The sequence below is a fragment of the Pongo abelii genome, chromosome 8 (assembly GCF_028885655.2).
Source record: "Pongo abelii isolate AG06213 chromosome 8, NHGRI_mPonAbe1-v2.0_pri, whole genome shotgun sequence".
Lineage (NCBI taxonomy): Eukaryota > Metazoa > Chordata > Mammalia > Primates > Hominidae > Pongo > Pongo abelii.
Window position 1 is genome coordinate 11,973,215 of NC_071993.2, and position 15,400 is coordinate 11,988,614.

Here is a 15,400-nt window from a genome sequence, read left to right on the forward strand (position 1 = left end):
CCCAGCTACTTGGGAGGCTGAGGCAGGAGAATCACTTGAACCCAGGAGGCAGAGGTTGCAGTAAGCCGAGATTGCAACATTGCACTCCAGCCTGAGCGGCACAGCAAAACTCCGTCTCAAAAAAAAAAACAAAAAAAGAGTTTAACTAGCTGTCTCCTTAAATCTTAGAGCCATGGGCACTCCTGGACTCCCTGTAATGGCGCTGAACATTATTACATATCTGTCTTCCCTTAGAGTTGGTGCTATGTGGCAGAATCACTCGTGGAACTCCTTAAAAACACACACACTCCCAGCCTTTACCCCCATAAATATATCCTGTAGATCTGGGTCTGAGTTCCAAAGAGCTTCTGATCCATTGCCTGGGTTAAGCATCAGTGCATAGATGGGCTCCTCTCTGGAAGGGAAGCCTCTGACTCATCTGCCTTTCTCTAGTACCTGGAATCTCCGCAAGGTGAGGTAGGAAAACAGTAAGCATCAAAGAATATGCTTAGGCTAGAAAGGAAGATGGGGTTCATATGGAAGCAGGTCATGACTGATTGGCTGCAACTTTTATCCTCAAGCCTGTTGGGAATGGGTTAAAGTTGACTGCTTTTGGGAGAGTGGTGACAATTAAGTGGTGTTTCGAGATTAATCCAACTGGAGAATCTGGCAGAAGTGTAGAGAAGAGGGAGAAGGCAAGGAGGACAGCAGGTGGCGGCTGTAGTTGGAACATGTATCCCAAAGCTCATGTGTTGGACACTTAATCCCCAGCATGGCCATGTTGAGGGGCAGGGACAGGAAGAGGTGGTTAACATTTTAACGTTGTTATTGCAGGAGTAGGTTCACTATAAAAGCGAGTTTGGCCCTTTCTTGTGCTCTCTCTCTCTCTGTCGCCAGTGATGCCTCCCGTTATGTTACGGTACAGCAGGAAGGCCTTCAGCAGATGTGGCCCTGGATCTTGGATTTCCCAACCTCCCGAACCACAAGCCAAATAAGTTTGTTTCTTGTACAGCAGCACAAAACAGATGAAGACAATGGCTGTGGCAATAACATAGGCACGTGCTAAAATGGTCCTGAACTTGGGTGTGGGACCAGAAGGGAAGTGGATACAACTGATGTCGTAAAGGAAGAGTCTGCAGGGCTCGGCAGCTGGCCGTTTGTGAGTGGCAGGGAGGGGAGGAGTCGGAGACGTCTCCATGGCTCATTTGTGTGATGAGGCTGCAAGCCCCTGTGTCTAGGGATGGGCGCTGATTAACATAATGTGGCTCTGGCGTTTGGCAAAACCAGCCCTTTCAGGGGAATGGCGGGAAGACCTGGTTGCTTGAGCTGCTCCGTATACCCGAGTGTGGCCATTTGCTCCTGAGATGATGGCGGGATGGGAAAAGGAGGGCTTTGTGTGTAACACCATCTAGGTCATTCTAGGACCTCCTGGAATGTACAGGGAAGATGAAGGGAGCTGCCTTTCTCTCCTGGCTCCACAGCCCACCAGCTCTCCTAGGACCATTGACTTTGTCTTTTTTTTTTTTTACTATTAGGAATAGTGGCAACTTTATGTACATGCATATCATCTTCTGGTTTCCTAGCCTTGCTCTTAAATCGCCATTTGATGTGTACTGATTGAGCAGAAATGTGTTTCTTTTAAAATCTGTTTTACAGAGTTGTCTGTAAGGTTTCTCAGAGGAGGTTTTCATGGTAATGCTTGAAGTCTTAAATGACAGGTTCCCCTAAAGGTGTTCAATGCAGATTGCACTTTCTCCACAAATGGTCATGTTTCCATTAATCAGCAAGAGGCTTATTCCTATGAGTCTTCTTTGGTCTTCTAGGAGGCTTTGTTGAACTGTCTAACATGCCGTTCAGGGGCTGGGCTGGATTTCCTGCTAAAAGGGTCAGAGGACCAGGCATGGTGGCTCACGCCTATAATCACAGCACTTTGGGAGGCCAAGGCAGGCGGATCACTTGAGCTCAGGAGTGACTCCTGAGACCAGCCTGGGCAACATGACGAAACTCTGTCTCTACAAAAAATAAGCCGGGTGTGGCAGTGCACGCCTGTAGTCCCAGCTACCCAGGAGGCTGAGGTGGGAGGACTGCTTGAGCCCATAAGGTCAAGGCTGCAGGGTGTTGTGATTTTGCCACTGCACTCCAGCCTGGGAGACAGAGTGAGACCTTATTTCAAAAAAAAGTAGCCAGGGTTCGGGGGGCGGTCAGAGGACTGTATGAAATTAAGGGGCTTACAGGGGACAGTTTCAGTGTCTTTGCTCCTGGAAGTAAAGATGGGAACTTCCTCAGTTTTAACCTGGGGTACTTTACTTTTGATGTACACATTGCAATAGCATGAGGCTTCCATAGAGTCTTCAGTTTCAGAGATGTCAGCCAGGCTCCCTGTGGTAACATGTTAGCTCTTGTCACCTCCCCTCAAGTCCAAACTGTAACAGAGCTGGAGAAGCAACCACAGTTTATGGTGTCTGAGGCAGAAAAGCCAGGAAGAGCCTGAATGTGAAAGAGCTTGGAAGTGCAGAGGAAGATGCCACATTATTCTGTCATATTTCCAGCAGCAAAGTCATCTTGAATATACCCATCTTTCCTTCAGATTATTCCGGCTGGGCATGGTGACTTGTGCCTGTAATCCCAGCTACTCAGGAGGCCGAGGCAGGAGGATCATTGGAGCCCAAGAGTTCAGTGCCAGCCTGGACAACATAGCAAGACTCTATCTCTGAAAAAAAAAAAAAACAACTTTTAAAAATTATTATTATGTGTTCAGAACGGTTAACAATATAAAGGAGAAGTGGCAGTCAGCATCCTCAAACCAGCTGACTTAGTGTTTCCCAATCCCCTTTACCCTAATGGTCGAGTCTGAGAGTGGAGATGAATCTAAGCCATGTCTTTGAGGGATTGAGGCGTTTTACAGTCCAGGCTTACTGACCATTGTCATTCGTGTTTGGTGTCTCCAGGAGTGAGCTGTTGCCGCAGAATGGGCTGCTGGCTCCTGCCCTGCTTCCTGTGATCGAGCTGGCCCTGAGGACTCTGTGGAGATGCCTGTAACACACCGGAAATCAGACGCATCTGACATGAACTCGGACACGTCCCCCAGCTGCAGGCTCCGAGCCTTCAGCAGAGGCGGCAGCCTGGAGAGTCGAAGCAGCAGCTCTCGCTCCAGAAGCTTCACTTTGGTGAGTGACAGTTTTTCTTTCATGCTTTCCTGTGCCTGGGTCAGTGGATTTTGCCTCAGTCCCTCTCCCTTGAAGGAATATCTTACCAGGTCTTTTTGGGTCAACTAGCTTGATGTTTTGGAATACTTCTTTGTGAAGTGGTTCTTTATTTTTAATCATCTTAAATTTTGCACAAATACAGAGCATTATCCATAGCCATGGAGCAAATCCCTCGCTGTGGCCAGTAACTCATGGCTGCTTAGACCTAGACAGGACCAGGCCTGGGGCAGAAACCAACCCAGGCAGGAGCACTACTGAAGAGCTCACACGATAAACACAGTTCACTCTTTTTTTTTTTTTGAGACAGAGTCTCACTCCGTCCTCCAGTGGCGCGATCTTGGCTCACTGCAACCTCCGCCTCCCAACTTCAAGCAACTCTCCTGCCTCAGCCTCCCAAGTACTGGGATTACAGGCACATGCCACCACACCCGGCTAATTTTTTTTTTTTTTTTTTTGTATTTTTAGTAGAGACAGGGTTTCACCATGTTGGCCAGGCTGATCTCAAACTCCGCCCACCTCAGCTTCCCAAAGTGCTGGGATTACAGGCGGGAGCCACCGCACCCGGCCTCCCAAAGTGCTGGGATTATAGGTGTGAGCCACTGCGCCCGGCCACTCAAGCTGATGTTTCACTCCTGTGCAAGTAAAGATGCTTTTGTATCCTTCTCAGAATCCAGACCCTTGCATAGCTTTGGGAACTTTACAAAAAGAGTTTGTGAAGTTAAGAAGATCTCGTACCTTCCCCAGTGAAGACATTCATCTTTCAGGAGAGGGGAGACCATGACACTCACTCCTAGAGGGAGGAGCACAGGAGAGAAATGGCCCCCTGGGCCTCACTAGGAACCACTGGGGGCACCTCTCAGGTCCTCTCCTTCCAGTGGGAACACCAGTTTCCCTCAGAGACACTGAGCCATAAAATTAGCCTCAGTTATGCTGAAGCTAGATAGACTTGGTATGGGGTAGTTATTAGTAATGACAGAATTTTCTACACCCCTACTTGCATATTTTCTTTTTTAAAACCATTATGGTAATATGCAATAAATATTATTTGATTGGCCGGGCACAGTGGCTCATGCCTGTAATCCCAGCACTTTGGGAGGCCAAGGCAGGTGGATAACCTGAGGTCAGGAGTTTGAGACCAGCCTGGCCAACATGGCGAAACCCCGTCTCTACTAAAAATACAAAAATTAGCCGGGCGTGGTGGCAGGCACCTGTAATCCCAGCTACTCGGGAGGCTGAGGCAGGAGAATCACTTGAACCAGGAGGTGGAGATTGTAGTGAGCTGAGATCGCACCACTGCACTCCAGCCTGGGCGACAGAACGAGACTCCCTCTCAAAAGAAATGCCCAGCACCCAAGCAGCACTGGTGCCGGCTTCTCCTTCCCTGGTGTCCTGTTAGTGTCCAGGTGGGGCGCCATTCCCCTTCATCCTGCCGCTGCCATCTTGTTTGGATCCATGCTCCTCCTTCCATCTCTTTCTCTTCTCCGTAGACGTTTAAATTATTTTTTCTTTGATCACTAAAGGTGAGGTGTTCAAAGGGAACATTCCTTCCTCCTCCCTGTTGCACACATTTCTTAATTCTACCAGTTTTATGGGCATGAGTTTGATTTTAAATTAAAGGATTCTTGTTCTACCCAGTTCTTTCCTATCCAGTAAATCATCCAGTAGCACTCCTGTGGTACATGTGATGTCTCTGTTCCCCGCCGTGTCTGTCCCTGTATATCATAGGGTAGAATAATGGAAACAGCATTGTAAAGCCCACTCATAGGACGCCCATAATTAAGTTACGTCTACATGGTGTGTGTTTGGGATCACAGAATTGTGCTGCATATCCAGCCTTAGACCTGTTCTCCTCCCGATGTTGGAGGAATGTTCTGGTCGCGTGTCCTTGCCTTCCCCTCAGGCCTGTTAACTGTTTTCAGGCATTTTCCTCCAGGGAAGGTTATTGAGCTAAGTTTACTTGTCATCTTATTATTTCACAGTTGTGTACTTTCCTTTAGAACTAGCAAAATGAGAAAATATGGCATTTAACTTTAAATGACAACTAAAGTGGTTTTTTGTTGTTTTTGTTTGTTTAAGACAAGGTCTTGCTCTGTCACCCAGGCTGGAGGGCAGTGGCACAATCATAGCTTACTGCAGCCGTGGCCTCCTAGGCTCAAGTGAGCCTCCTGACTCAACCTCCCAAGTAGCTGGGATAACGGTTGCAGCAGCGCCACACCTGGCTAATTTTTTAAATTTTTTTGTAGAGATGAGGTCTTGCTATGTTGAACAGGCTGGTTTAGAATTCCTGGCCTCAAGCAATCCTCCTGCCTCAGTCTTCCCAAGTGCTGGGATTATAGGCATGAACCACCACACCCAGCCTGCTAAAAGATTTTTTTTTTTTTTTTTTGGCAACCTCTGCCTCCTGGGTTCAAGCGATTCCCCTGCCTCAGCCTCCCGAGTAGCTGGGATTACAGGCATGTGCCACCATCCCCGACTAATTTTTGTATTTTTCCTACTAATGTTTTTTAAACAGTCACATGACACTTGATTTTCACAGAGCCGCACTTAGCAGCCAGTCCCTGTCACAGCATTACAGCGTCTTTAAACGTCATACTCCACTTTTTTGGAAGTGTAAATTCTCAGAGTAGCTATAAGTTTTATTCTAACTCATCAGGTTTTTTTTTTTTTAACGTGACTTTTCTCTTTAAAACAAAAATCAACCGTAGCGGTGTCTTCAATTAAGTGGTGTCCTTTAATTCCCAAGGTCATGAAAGATTAGTCAATCAACAGCGTTTTTAGGCCTCTAGGTTGTACGATATGTAAATGCACCTCTTAGAAGGCTCTTTAAGTAAAACATAACCTAGTTAGGCTGTGGGTTTCTTAAGAAAGAAAGAAAACCTCGTTCTCATTTATAGACGTTTTTTTTTTTTTTTTTAAGCAAATGTTATTCTTAGAAGAAGATAAGGCCGGGTGCAGTGGCTCACGCCTGTAATCCCAGCACTTTGGGAGGCCGAGGCAGGTGGATCACAAGGTCAGGAGATGGAGACCATCCTGGCTAAGACGGTGAAACCCCATCTCTACTAAAAATACAAAAAATTAGCTGGGCGTGGTGGTGGGTGCCTGTAGTCCCAGCTACTGGGGAGGCTGAGTCAGGAGAATGGTGTGAGCCCGGGAGGCAGAGCTTGCAGTGAGCTGAGATCGTGCCACTGCACTCCAGCCTGGGCGACACAGTGAGACTCCATCTCAAAAAAAAAAAAAGAAGAAGAAGATAAAAGATGAATGCCTGATTTTAATTGAGAGTACCCTAAAGTTTTAAGTGCTAGTTGGAGTGTCACCTGGTATATAACAGATCTTTGCTCATTAGAAACTTTTCTCCTGAGCCAGTGCAAGTTAAAAATTTAAAAAGCGTCCAGGTTTGGTGATGCACAACTGTAGTCCAAGCTACTTGGGAGGCCTGAGGCAGGAGGATCACTTCAGCCTAGGAGTTAAAGGCCAGCCTGGGCAACATAGCAAGACCTCTGTTTCCACACAAAACAAATACGTAAATTCTAGAAGATGATCTCGAATATTTTTTAAAGTTAAAATAGCCACTTAAATAGGATTGTTGAGGCTATCCATATGGCCACAGTTATGACTGAGGCTGTTCTAAGAGGGCAGTGAACATGAAGTTTTTATTTCTCAAGAGGCTAGTTGTGTGTGTGCATGTTTTTGGTAAATAATCCTGCCTGTGAACATTTTTTAATGAAAGGTATAGGTAGAACTAGAATGAGTTGTCCAAATCCTAGAATATGTGGCCACAAAGGCCTCCCTTGAATTATGTCTTTTCATTTGAAACATGAGGGCAGCTTTGATGTGTGTGCAAAGCGGTGCTTCCTGACAACGCTGGGAGTGTGCTTGTGGAGCTTACTACCTCGAGAGGTGATGCAGGCACAAAATAAAAGGCCTGAGAAGGGCTGGAGACATCCATATGTGACAGCTCTCCTCTCCATGGCTGCTGCAGGCAGCTCTGGGTGTTTGGTTACCAACGTCACCCTCTAAGGCCTGTGTCTCCAGGGCTCACCTCGTCTCACAAAACCCCCTGGGTGCACGGCGAGGGCACGGTGCTGCCTCACACCAGTGTTCCCAGGCTCTCCCTCTGAATGGAGTCCTGAAGTCGGGTCTGCCTTCACACATCCCGAAGCTTCCTCTAGAAGAACATAGGATTTGGCTGCTCGGAAAGGGCAGAGAGCTCTCCATTTGCATGATTCTCAAGGAGCGGAGCTGGAACACCATGGCTGCTTTTGTGAGGGTGGCCGGGGACATCCCAAGTCTACCTCTTATTTGTTTTTACCTCTGGCTTGGGCAAAAACAGTGATCCAAATTTATGAACAAGTTTTTAGGATTTAATATTTGATGAACTGTCTTGAATCCCCCTCTCCCTACGCCCACAAGTGCTGTGGCCCTGAAGTCACACAGCGGTCTGTGACCAGGCAGCAGCCAGCAGCTCCTGAGCCACCCTGTTGCTCCAGAGCACTTGACACCTTTGGCCCCACACATGGCTCATGGACTAAGAAGGCGCGGCAAGCACTGGGGGACTTCCCACATGGCCGGGCTGGAGCAAAGTCTGAGGAGTGTGCTAGAAATCCGATGTGCTGTTTACTCTGTGACTTCAGGAGGGGACACTGAACCGGAGGAGCCGCCCCGTCAGCCATAACCCCGCCCTTTCATCCTACCTTCTCACCCAGCTGAAATCCAAATGATCCTGGTCAAACAGCTGCTTTAAAACATAACTCAGTAGCTTTTCTAAAAGGCCAATTCAGTCAACATTTCATAAATGCCTACTGCATATAAGAACTGAGAGGTGATGAGATAAGACTCAGTTTGCCCCCTTTTAGGAACTCACAATATAGTGGTGAGGCAGCCATAGAGGACCCAAGCTCATGAGGGTCTCAGAGCTCCTCAAATGCTGCACACTTGGAGTGTGTCTGTCTCAGTCAAGATCTCTGTGAGAGAGAGAGAAGAAGGCAAGATCCTTATTACCTGTTTAAAGACACTGAAGGCAGCCCAGGAGCCCAGCCGTCATCTTGTGAAGCCATTATCCTTTGGTTTTATAATCAAAACTGTACACGTATCTCATTCTTCATGGGCTTGTGTCTCTTTCCTGCCGGAAGTACAGGTTTAAGTGAACCATCTTGAAACATGCCAGTAGTGTCTAGCTAGAAATGACCATAATTGGCCGGGTGCGGCGGCTCACGCCTGTCATCCCAGCACTTCGGGAGGCCCAGGTGGGTGGATCATCTGAGGTCAGGATTTGGAGACCAGCCTGGCCAACATGGGGAAACTCCGTCTCTGAGAAAAATACAAAAATTAGCCAGGCGTGGTGACGCATGCCTGTTATCCCAGCTGCTCCGGAGGCTGAGGCAGGAAAATCACTTGAACCCGGGAGGCGGAGGTTGCAGTGAGCCGAGATCGCACCACTGCACTCCAGCCTGGGCAACAGATGGAGACTCCATCTAAAAAAAAAAAGAAAACATAATTAAACGTTTGTCCCAAAACTGTGAGACGCTCCACCTGCACTTACAGTCTCTTCCGAGGTTGCCGAAGTGGGCGCGGCACTCAAAGCTGCGCAGGAAGGGGCTGCCTGCATTTTCTTCTCTCTGCCCCTATTCTGTTTCAGCTCTGAGGGGGTGTCTCATCAGGTTGGATTATTAAATCAATAAAGCATTGCTCGAGTGTCAGAGAGCTAACTGTGGTGCATGTAAGAAGACATCACATCACACTCTGCCCAATACCTCAGTACCAGCTAGCCCAGGCTGCCGACCGAGGACACGGGGGTTCAGAGACACCTGGCTCATCTCCAGACATTTTCTTAGCCATCGGCAGCTTTTTTATGATTTTTTTTTGGTCTAGACTAGAGATGAGTTCTGCTGCTTCACATTTTTTTAATCCCTCACAGGGAGTTGCCACAATTGTCTTAGTCTGCAGTTAAACTAAATTTTTTTTCCCCCAAGATGGAATCTTGCTGTGTCGCCCAGAGCTGGACTGCAATGGCACAATCTCAGCTCAATGAAACCTCTGCCTCCTGGGTTCCAGCAATTCTCCTGCTTCAGCCTCCCAAGAGGCTGGGATTACAGGTGGGTGCCACCACGCCTGGCTAATTTTTTTTTTTTTGTATTTTTAGTAGAAACGGGGTTTCGCCATGTTGGCCAGGCTGGCCTCGAACTCCCGGCCTCAAGTGATTTGGCCTCTCAAAGTGCTAGGATTACAGGCGTGAGCCAGCCTCTCAAAGTGCTGGGATTACAGGCGTAAGCCACCACGCCCAGCCAATTCAGCTGTTTTTTAGGTAGGGGTTACTTCAGTACACGTATTTTAAGCCTTCTCAGCATTTTTGTTCAACCAACCAAAGATTTTATTCTACCGTTTCTCTAAAAACAAAACTCCTGTCCCAAATCTGTGCTGGTATAGGAATAGCTAGGACTGTTGACTTCTCGACCTGTTGCAGTTTTTTTAAAAAGTTGTCATCTAGCTTTTTATTGGGCTGCTGCCCTCAGAGCTTGAATGGGGCTTGGATAGACCTTTTTTCTGCCATCTCTGTGCAGGAGTCAACAGAGATCAGCTAGACTGGGACTTTGTTCTCTACGTGGGGGCTTGTTCTGGTGCATTATAATTACCTTAGTATGTTCAGCATTTTGAATTTTCTGGTTTGAATGCACTAGAAATTCTCTCTTCAAAATCATATCTCATATATTAGGGTAAAAATACATTGCTCACATTCTTGAAGCAAAGCAGTATTTCCTTCAGAGACTTGTCATTTCTTCAAGTCAGCATGGTAGGATAGGATATGTGAGGGATGGGCCCGGCGCAGTAGCTCACGCCTATAATCCCAGCACTTTGGGAGGCCGAGGCGGGCAAATCACAAGGTCAGGAGTTCGAGACCAGCCTGGCCAATATGTTGAAACCCCATCTCTACTAAAAATAAACAAGTCAGCCGGGAGTGTTGGCAGGTGCCTATAGACCCAGCTACTCAGGAAGCTGAGGCAGGAGAATCGCTTGAACCCAGGAGGTGGAGGTTGCAGTGAGCCGAGATTGCATGACTGCACTCCAGCCTGGGCAACAAAGCGAGACTCCGTCTCAAAAAAAAAAAAAAAGTGAGGGATGGTTTTCTAGCCTGTTCTTTTAACATCTGAAGATGTGTAGCCTTAAGGAACTGCCATTTACTCCAGAATCCAAACTGGTACATTAAAAAACATCATTTGGGCCAAGCACGGTGGCTCATGCCTGTAATCCCAGCACTTTGGGAGGCTGAGGCGGGCAGATCATTTGAGGTCAGGAGCTTGAGACCAGCTTGGCCAAAACGGTGAAACCCCATCTCTGCTAAACATACCAAAAAATAAAAAAGGCCGAGTGTGGTGGTGCAGCCTGTAATCCCAGCGACTTGGGAGGCTGAGGTGGGGGAATTGCATGAACCAGGAGGCGGAGGTTGCAGTGAGCCAAGATCACACCACTGCACTCCAAGCTGGGAGACAGAGTGAGACTCTGTCTCAAAAAAAAAAAAAAAAAAAAAAAAAATTGTGAGAAGGGAATTTTCTTTTCTGCTGTCCGCCTTCTTCTGCCTTTCCAACTAATAGGGATCAACTTAGGCTTTCTCCAACTCACCCTTGCCCAAGAAAGCGACTATTTTTGCTTCTCATTTCCTATCGACATAGTTCTTAGGGACCTGAGTCATTAGCAAACGCCTCTTCCAATAGCACCTAGCCCTGCAGGAGCCTCCACTGTGGGCTCCACCTCTCTCCCGCCGCCACAGACCACCAGGCGATGGCTTGTGCTTTTGGATTTTTTACTATAACAGCTTTATCGGGATACAAGTCACATAGCATACAGTTCACCCATTTAAAGTATACATTCAATGGCATTTAGTGTATTTACATCCCCACAGTCCATTTTAGAATGTTTTCATCTCCTGAAAAGAAATCATGGCCCATTTGCAGTCACTGCCCATCCCTGCCCCTGCCCCTGCCCCTGCCCCTGCGCCTGCCCCTGTCCTCGCCGCCATGACCTGCTCCCCCAGGCCATCTCTTTCTTTTGGGCATCTCCCGAGGGAGAGGTAGACAGATTCTCCCTGCCGAGGGCCACAAGCCTCTTTTCTGACCCTGAGGCCCTGATCCCTTCCCCACCGGCTCTCTCTGCTTCTCAGAGCCTCTCTTCTCCTCCCCTCCCAGGGAAGGCAGATCCGGGTTCACTGTGGAGGGTGGCTTCGTCCCCCAGGATTAGGCAGCAGACAGCCCACAGCATGGCTGGCCCTGCCTTGGGACTCAGGGCACAAGGCCAGGCTGACCACAGAGAAGGTGCTTGGGATACACACCAGGTGCCCAGCACTCACTCCAGCCCCACACCCTAGAGGGGCTCGGGTAGGTTGAGGATGTGAGAATCTCAGGCTCCCAGGACCTGGGAAGCTGCTCACCAACTGGCTCGGTGAAAATGGATTTTTGGGCTGGGCACGGTGGCTCACACCTGTAATCCCAGCACTTTGGGAGGCCAAGGTGGGTGGATCACGAGGTCAGGAGTTCAAGACCAGCCTAGCCAGCATGGTGAAACCCCGTCTCTACTAAAAATACAAAAATTAGCCAGGCGTGGTGGCGGGTGCCTGTAATCCCAGCTACTCGGGATCCTGAGGCAGAGAACTGCTTGAACCCAGGAGGCGGAGATTGCAGTGAGCCAAGATCTTGCCACTGCACTCCAGCCTGGGTGACAGAACGAGACCCATCTCAAAAAAAAAAAAAAGAAAAAGAAAATGGATTTTTGTCTCGTTTTATACAAACAGTAAGTAAGCAGAGGAAGAAAGAACCCTGAGGTGAGACTGTGAGCAGAGGAACTCTGGGATGAAATGTATGAGGCCTGCGTGGGGATCCGAGCAAGGGTCCGTTGATGCTTGTTAGTGTGTGATGGGAAACAACAGAACAAAACCAAAAGCAAGTATGCAGCTGGGTCAAGGCCAGTCACAGTGGCTCATGCTTGTAATCCCAGCACTTTGGGAGGCCAAGGTGGGTGAATCACTTGAGGTCAGGAGTTCGAGACCAGGCTGGCCAACATGGCGAAATCCCATATCTACTAAAAGTACAAAAATTAGCTGGGCGTGGTGGCGTGCACCTGTAGTCCCAGCTACCCTGGAGGCTGAGGCAGGAGAATTGCTTGAACCTGGGAGGCAGAGGCTGCAGTGAGCTGAGATCGTGCCACTGCACTCCAGCCTGGGCGACAGAGCAAGACTCCTAAAAAATAATAAATTGTTTCCCATATTCAGTATTTTCTGCACTATAACCAACATGATCTTTCCAAAATGCTGTGTGGATGACTGTGTCTTGTTCCTTGTTGCTTAACTCTCATCCAGTCCTTTCAGGTTATTGACTGACATATCATTTCCTCTCTGAAGTTTTTCCTGCACAGACCCCTTTCCCTGGAAGTGTGGCTTGGTAACCATGCACGCTGTGTTTCCATCACACCCCAGGCTCACCTTGTCATAGGAGTTCCACACTCTAGGGCAGTGCTGATGTTCTTATCTAAACCCTCGTTGGGTGGTAAGTTCTAGAGAGCAGGAGCATGATTTATACTGTGGTAATGGATTGTGTGCTTAGCAGGTGCATGTGTGGCTGTGATTCAGGGGATGCTGTGGGGGTGGGCTGAGGTTTGAAATCTGGCTGTGAAAGTAGGTGAGATGCAGCCGTGCACAGATGGGCGTCGCTGCCTTAGAAGCCTACATAGGAAGAGCCAGTGATGGACTTGAGTAGGGAGCAAGAAGTGACAAACCATAGCCTGTGGCCCATAGCTGCCCCCACTCCTTGCTTTTGTAAATACAGTTCAATGTAACAAAAGTGAGGCTCATTCCTTACTTTGGTAGAGTTGAGTAGCTGCTACCCTAAAGCCTGCACAGCCCAGAATATTTACTACCTGGCCCTTTACCAAAGAGTTGGCCATGCCTCCCGAGGAATATAAAGGAGAGAATGGTGGAAAGTTAACTGTGAAGGGTAGGCAGAGCCATAGCAAATACCTAGGAAGACATAGGGCAGAAAACGTGCAAGATGTCTACGCTGGAAACTATGAGAAATCATTGAGAGAAATTAAAGAGTCAGGTCTGTGCATCTGAAATGTCAGCGCATCAGACTCCCTGGAGGCTGCGTCCAACACAGACTGACAGGCCCAGCGCCTGAGAGTTTCTAATGCAGCAGGTCTGGGATTGGACCCAAGAATGTTTCTAACAAGTTCACAGATGCTGCTTCTGGTCCAAAGACCACACTTTGAGAGCCACACATCTAAATAAATGAAGCCATGAGCCATATTCATGGGTCAAGAAAAGACTGCAAAGACATCAGTTCTCTCCAATTTGAGAAAGTTTTATGCAAATCCCACCTAAAGTCAGAACAGAGGTATGTGTGTGTTTATGTGAATATGGAAATTGACAAACTGATACTAAAATTTATGTGGAAATAAAAAAGGACTAAGAAAGCTAAACAGACTTAAGGAAGACTTTAAGAACTCCAACAAAACTGGAGGACTTTGCTAGATACCAAGACTTACTATAGAATGGGCACAGTGGCTCATGCCTACAATAACACCACTTTGGGAAGCTGAGGCCAGAGGACTGCCTGAGCCCAGGAGTTCAAGATCAGCCTGGGCAATATAGTGAGACTTTGTCTCTACAAAAAATATATAAAAATTAGCTGGGTATGGGAGTGTTTGCCTGTAGTTCCAGCCACTGGGGAGGCTGAGGTGGGAGGATCACTTGAGCTGGGGAGACCTAGGCTGCAGTGAGCTGTGATTGCACCACTGCACTGTAGACTGGGCAACAGAGTGAGACACGGTCTCTAAAAAATCAACAGAAGGCATATATGAAACATCAATATTTCATTATGTATATGCAAATATTTCAAAATATGAAAAAATCCAGAACACTTCTTATCCCAAGCATTTCCGATGAGTACTCACCTGTATTATGGAGGAAAAAAAGCTCAACATCATTAGTCTTCGTGGAAATGACATTGAAAATCACAGTGAAATATGACTGCATTCCTCTCCTTCGGGGTGCTAGAGCAACCAGCCCTGCTGAAAGCAAGTGTCAGTCAGTACAGCCACTTCGGAAAGCTGTGTCCACCCACCCAAGCGGACACACATCTTCAGACCGGGCCATTGTGCATAGGTTTATATCCAACAGGTACGCATTGCTTATCCTTCCTAGCAATGTTCTGCCTGCCTGCCTAACCCATGCCTAGGTATCTCTCCTTTTCCTGAGCCATCCTTCTTTCAGGATTAAGCTAATAAGACCAGGCTAGCTTGAGAAATTTGCATATGTTCTTGTGTTTTCATCCCCAAAACAACAGTGTACTATGCTTTCAACTATAGTCTCTGAAATTGTTTAGACCACAGGCTCTGTATGGGCCTGGGAGTTAGATGCTTTGGGTAGGTGGGCATTTGAATACCTCTCAGATCACAGTGTGGAAAGCATCGGACTGCACCACATGGATCAGCTCTTAATCACTTCTGATAAGACAAAAAAAATACATTAGCAGAGCACAGACATGCACCTGTAGTCCCAGCAACTCCGGAGGCTGAGGCAGGAGAATCGCTTGAGCCCTGGGGGCAGAGGTTACAGTGAGTCAAGATCGCGCCACTGCACTCAACAGCCTGGCAACGGGAGTGAAACCATCGCCCCACCACAAAAAAAAACAAAGTACAGCAGAAGCAGAGTCCAAGCTCATAGTATTATACAGTCAAATAGTCTATAAGGTTTATAAAAACATGAGTCCGCATGTACCACCTCCATTTCCTACTCAATGGGAGGCAACAGCTCTTAACTCTACCTATTTGTTATTTACCTCCACTATTGACATATTGCTATATATCCTTTCAGTTTTTTTCATGTGTCTGTATTAAGTATGCACAATTTTAATCTGAGACAACTCTGTTATGGTGTCGGTGTGTATATTGCTGTACACAGATGATGATAAATGCTTTCTCTCATTAGTTTTTCTGTGGTTGATCATGGTTTTGCTTTTGCTTGCATGGTTTCCTTCCCCCCCTTGGGCTTGCTGTGAACTAGACTTGCTGAGCGCACAGGTGGCTTCCTGGGGAGCCCTCGTTATTCTGGGATTCCCTGCAGCTTTCTCATGTGGGTGCTCCCGTTGCCTGGCTCCGTGTCTTCTGTCTGGGTTTACTCCGTGTTTAGAGGAGCAGCTACCCTTCCTGACTACCCTGCAGTGGCTTCCTCA

At 47.7% G+C, this 15,400-nt stretch overlaps 1 protein-coding gene and 1 long non-coding RNA gene across 2 annotated transcripts in view; one reads left to right on the forward strand and one right to left on the reverse strand.

Annotated features, from left to right (window-relative positions):
* Nucleotides 1-15,400, forward strand: part of PROSER2 (proline and serine rich 2) — a 60,424-nt gene that overhangs the window by 25,599 nt on the left and 19,425 nt on the right. The window contains exon 2 of the mRNA XM_002820525.6: nucleotides 2,928-3,146. Within this exon, the coding sequence (XP_002820571.2) occupies nucleotides 3,009-3,146 (138 nt within the window). The 5' untranslated portion in view covers nucleotides 2,928-3,008. The remainder of the gene's footprint in view (nucleotides 1-2,927; nucleotides 3,147-15,400) is intronic.
* The window catches only part of LOC112135247 (uncharacterized), a 27,018-nt gene continuing 11,618 nt past the window's right edge, over nucleotides 1-15,400 (reverse strand). Inside the window, exons 2-4 of the long non-coding RNA XR_008510281.2 lie at nucleotides 14,121-14,234; nucleotides 8,184-8,656; nucleotides 1-2,689 (exon numbers count right to left, since the gene is read on the reverse strand). This is a non-coding gene — a long non-coding RNA (uncharacterized LOC112135247). The remainder of the gene's footprint in view (nucleotides 2,690-8,183; nucleotides 8,657-14,120; nucleotides 14,235-15,400) is intronic.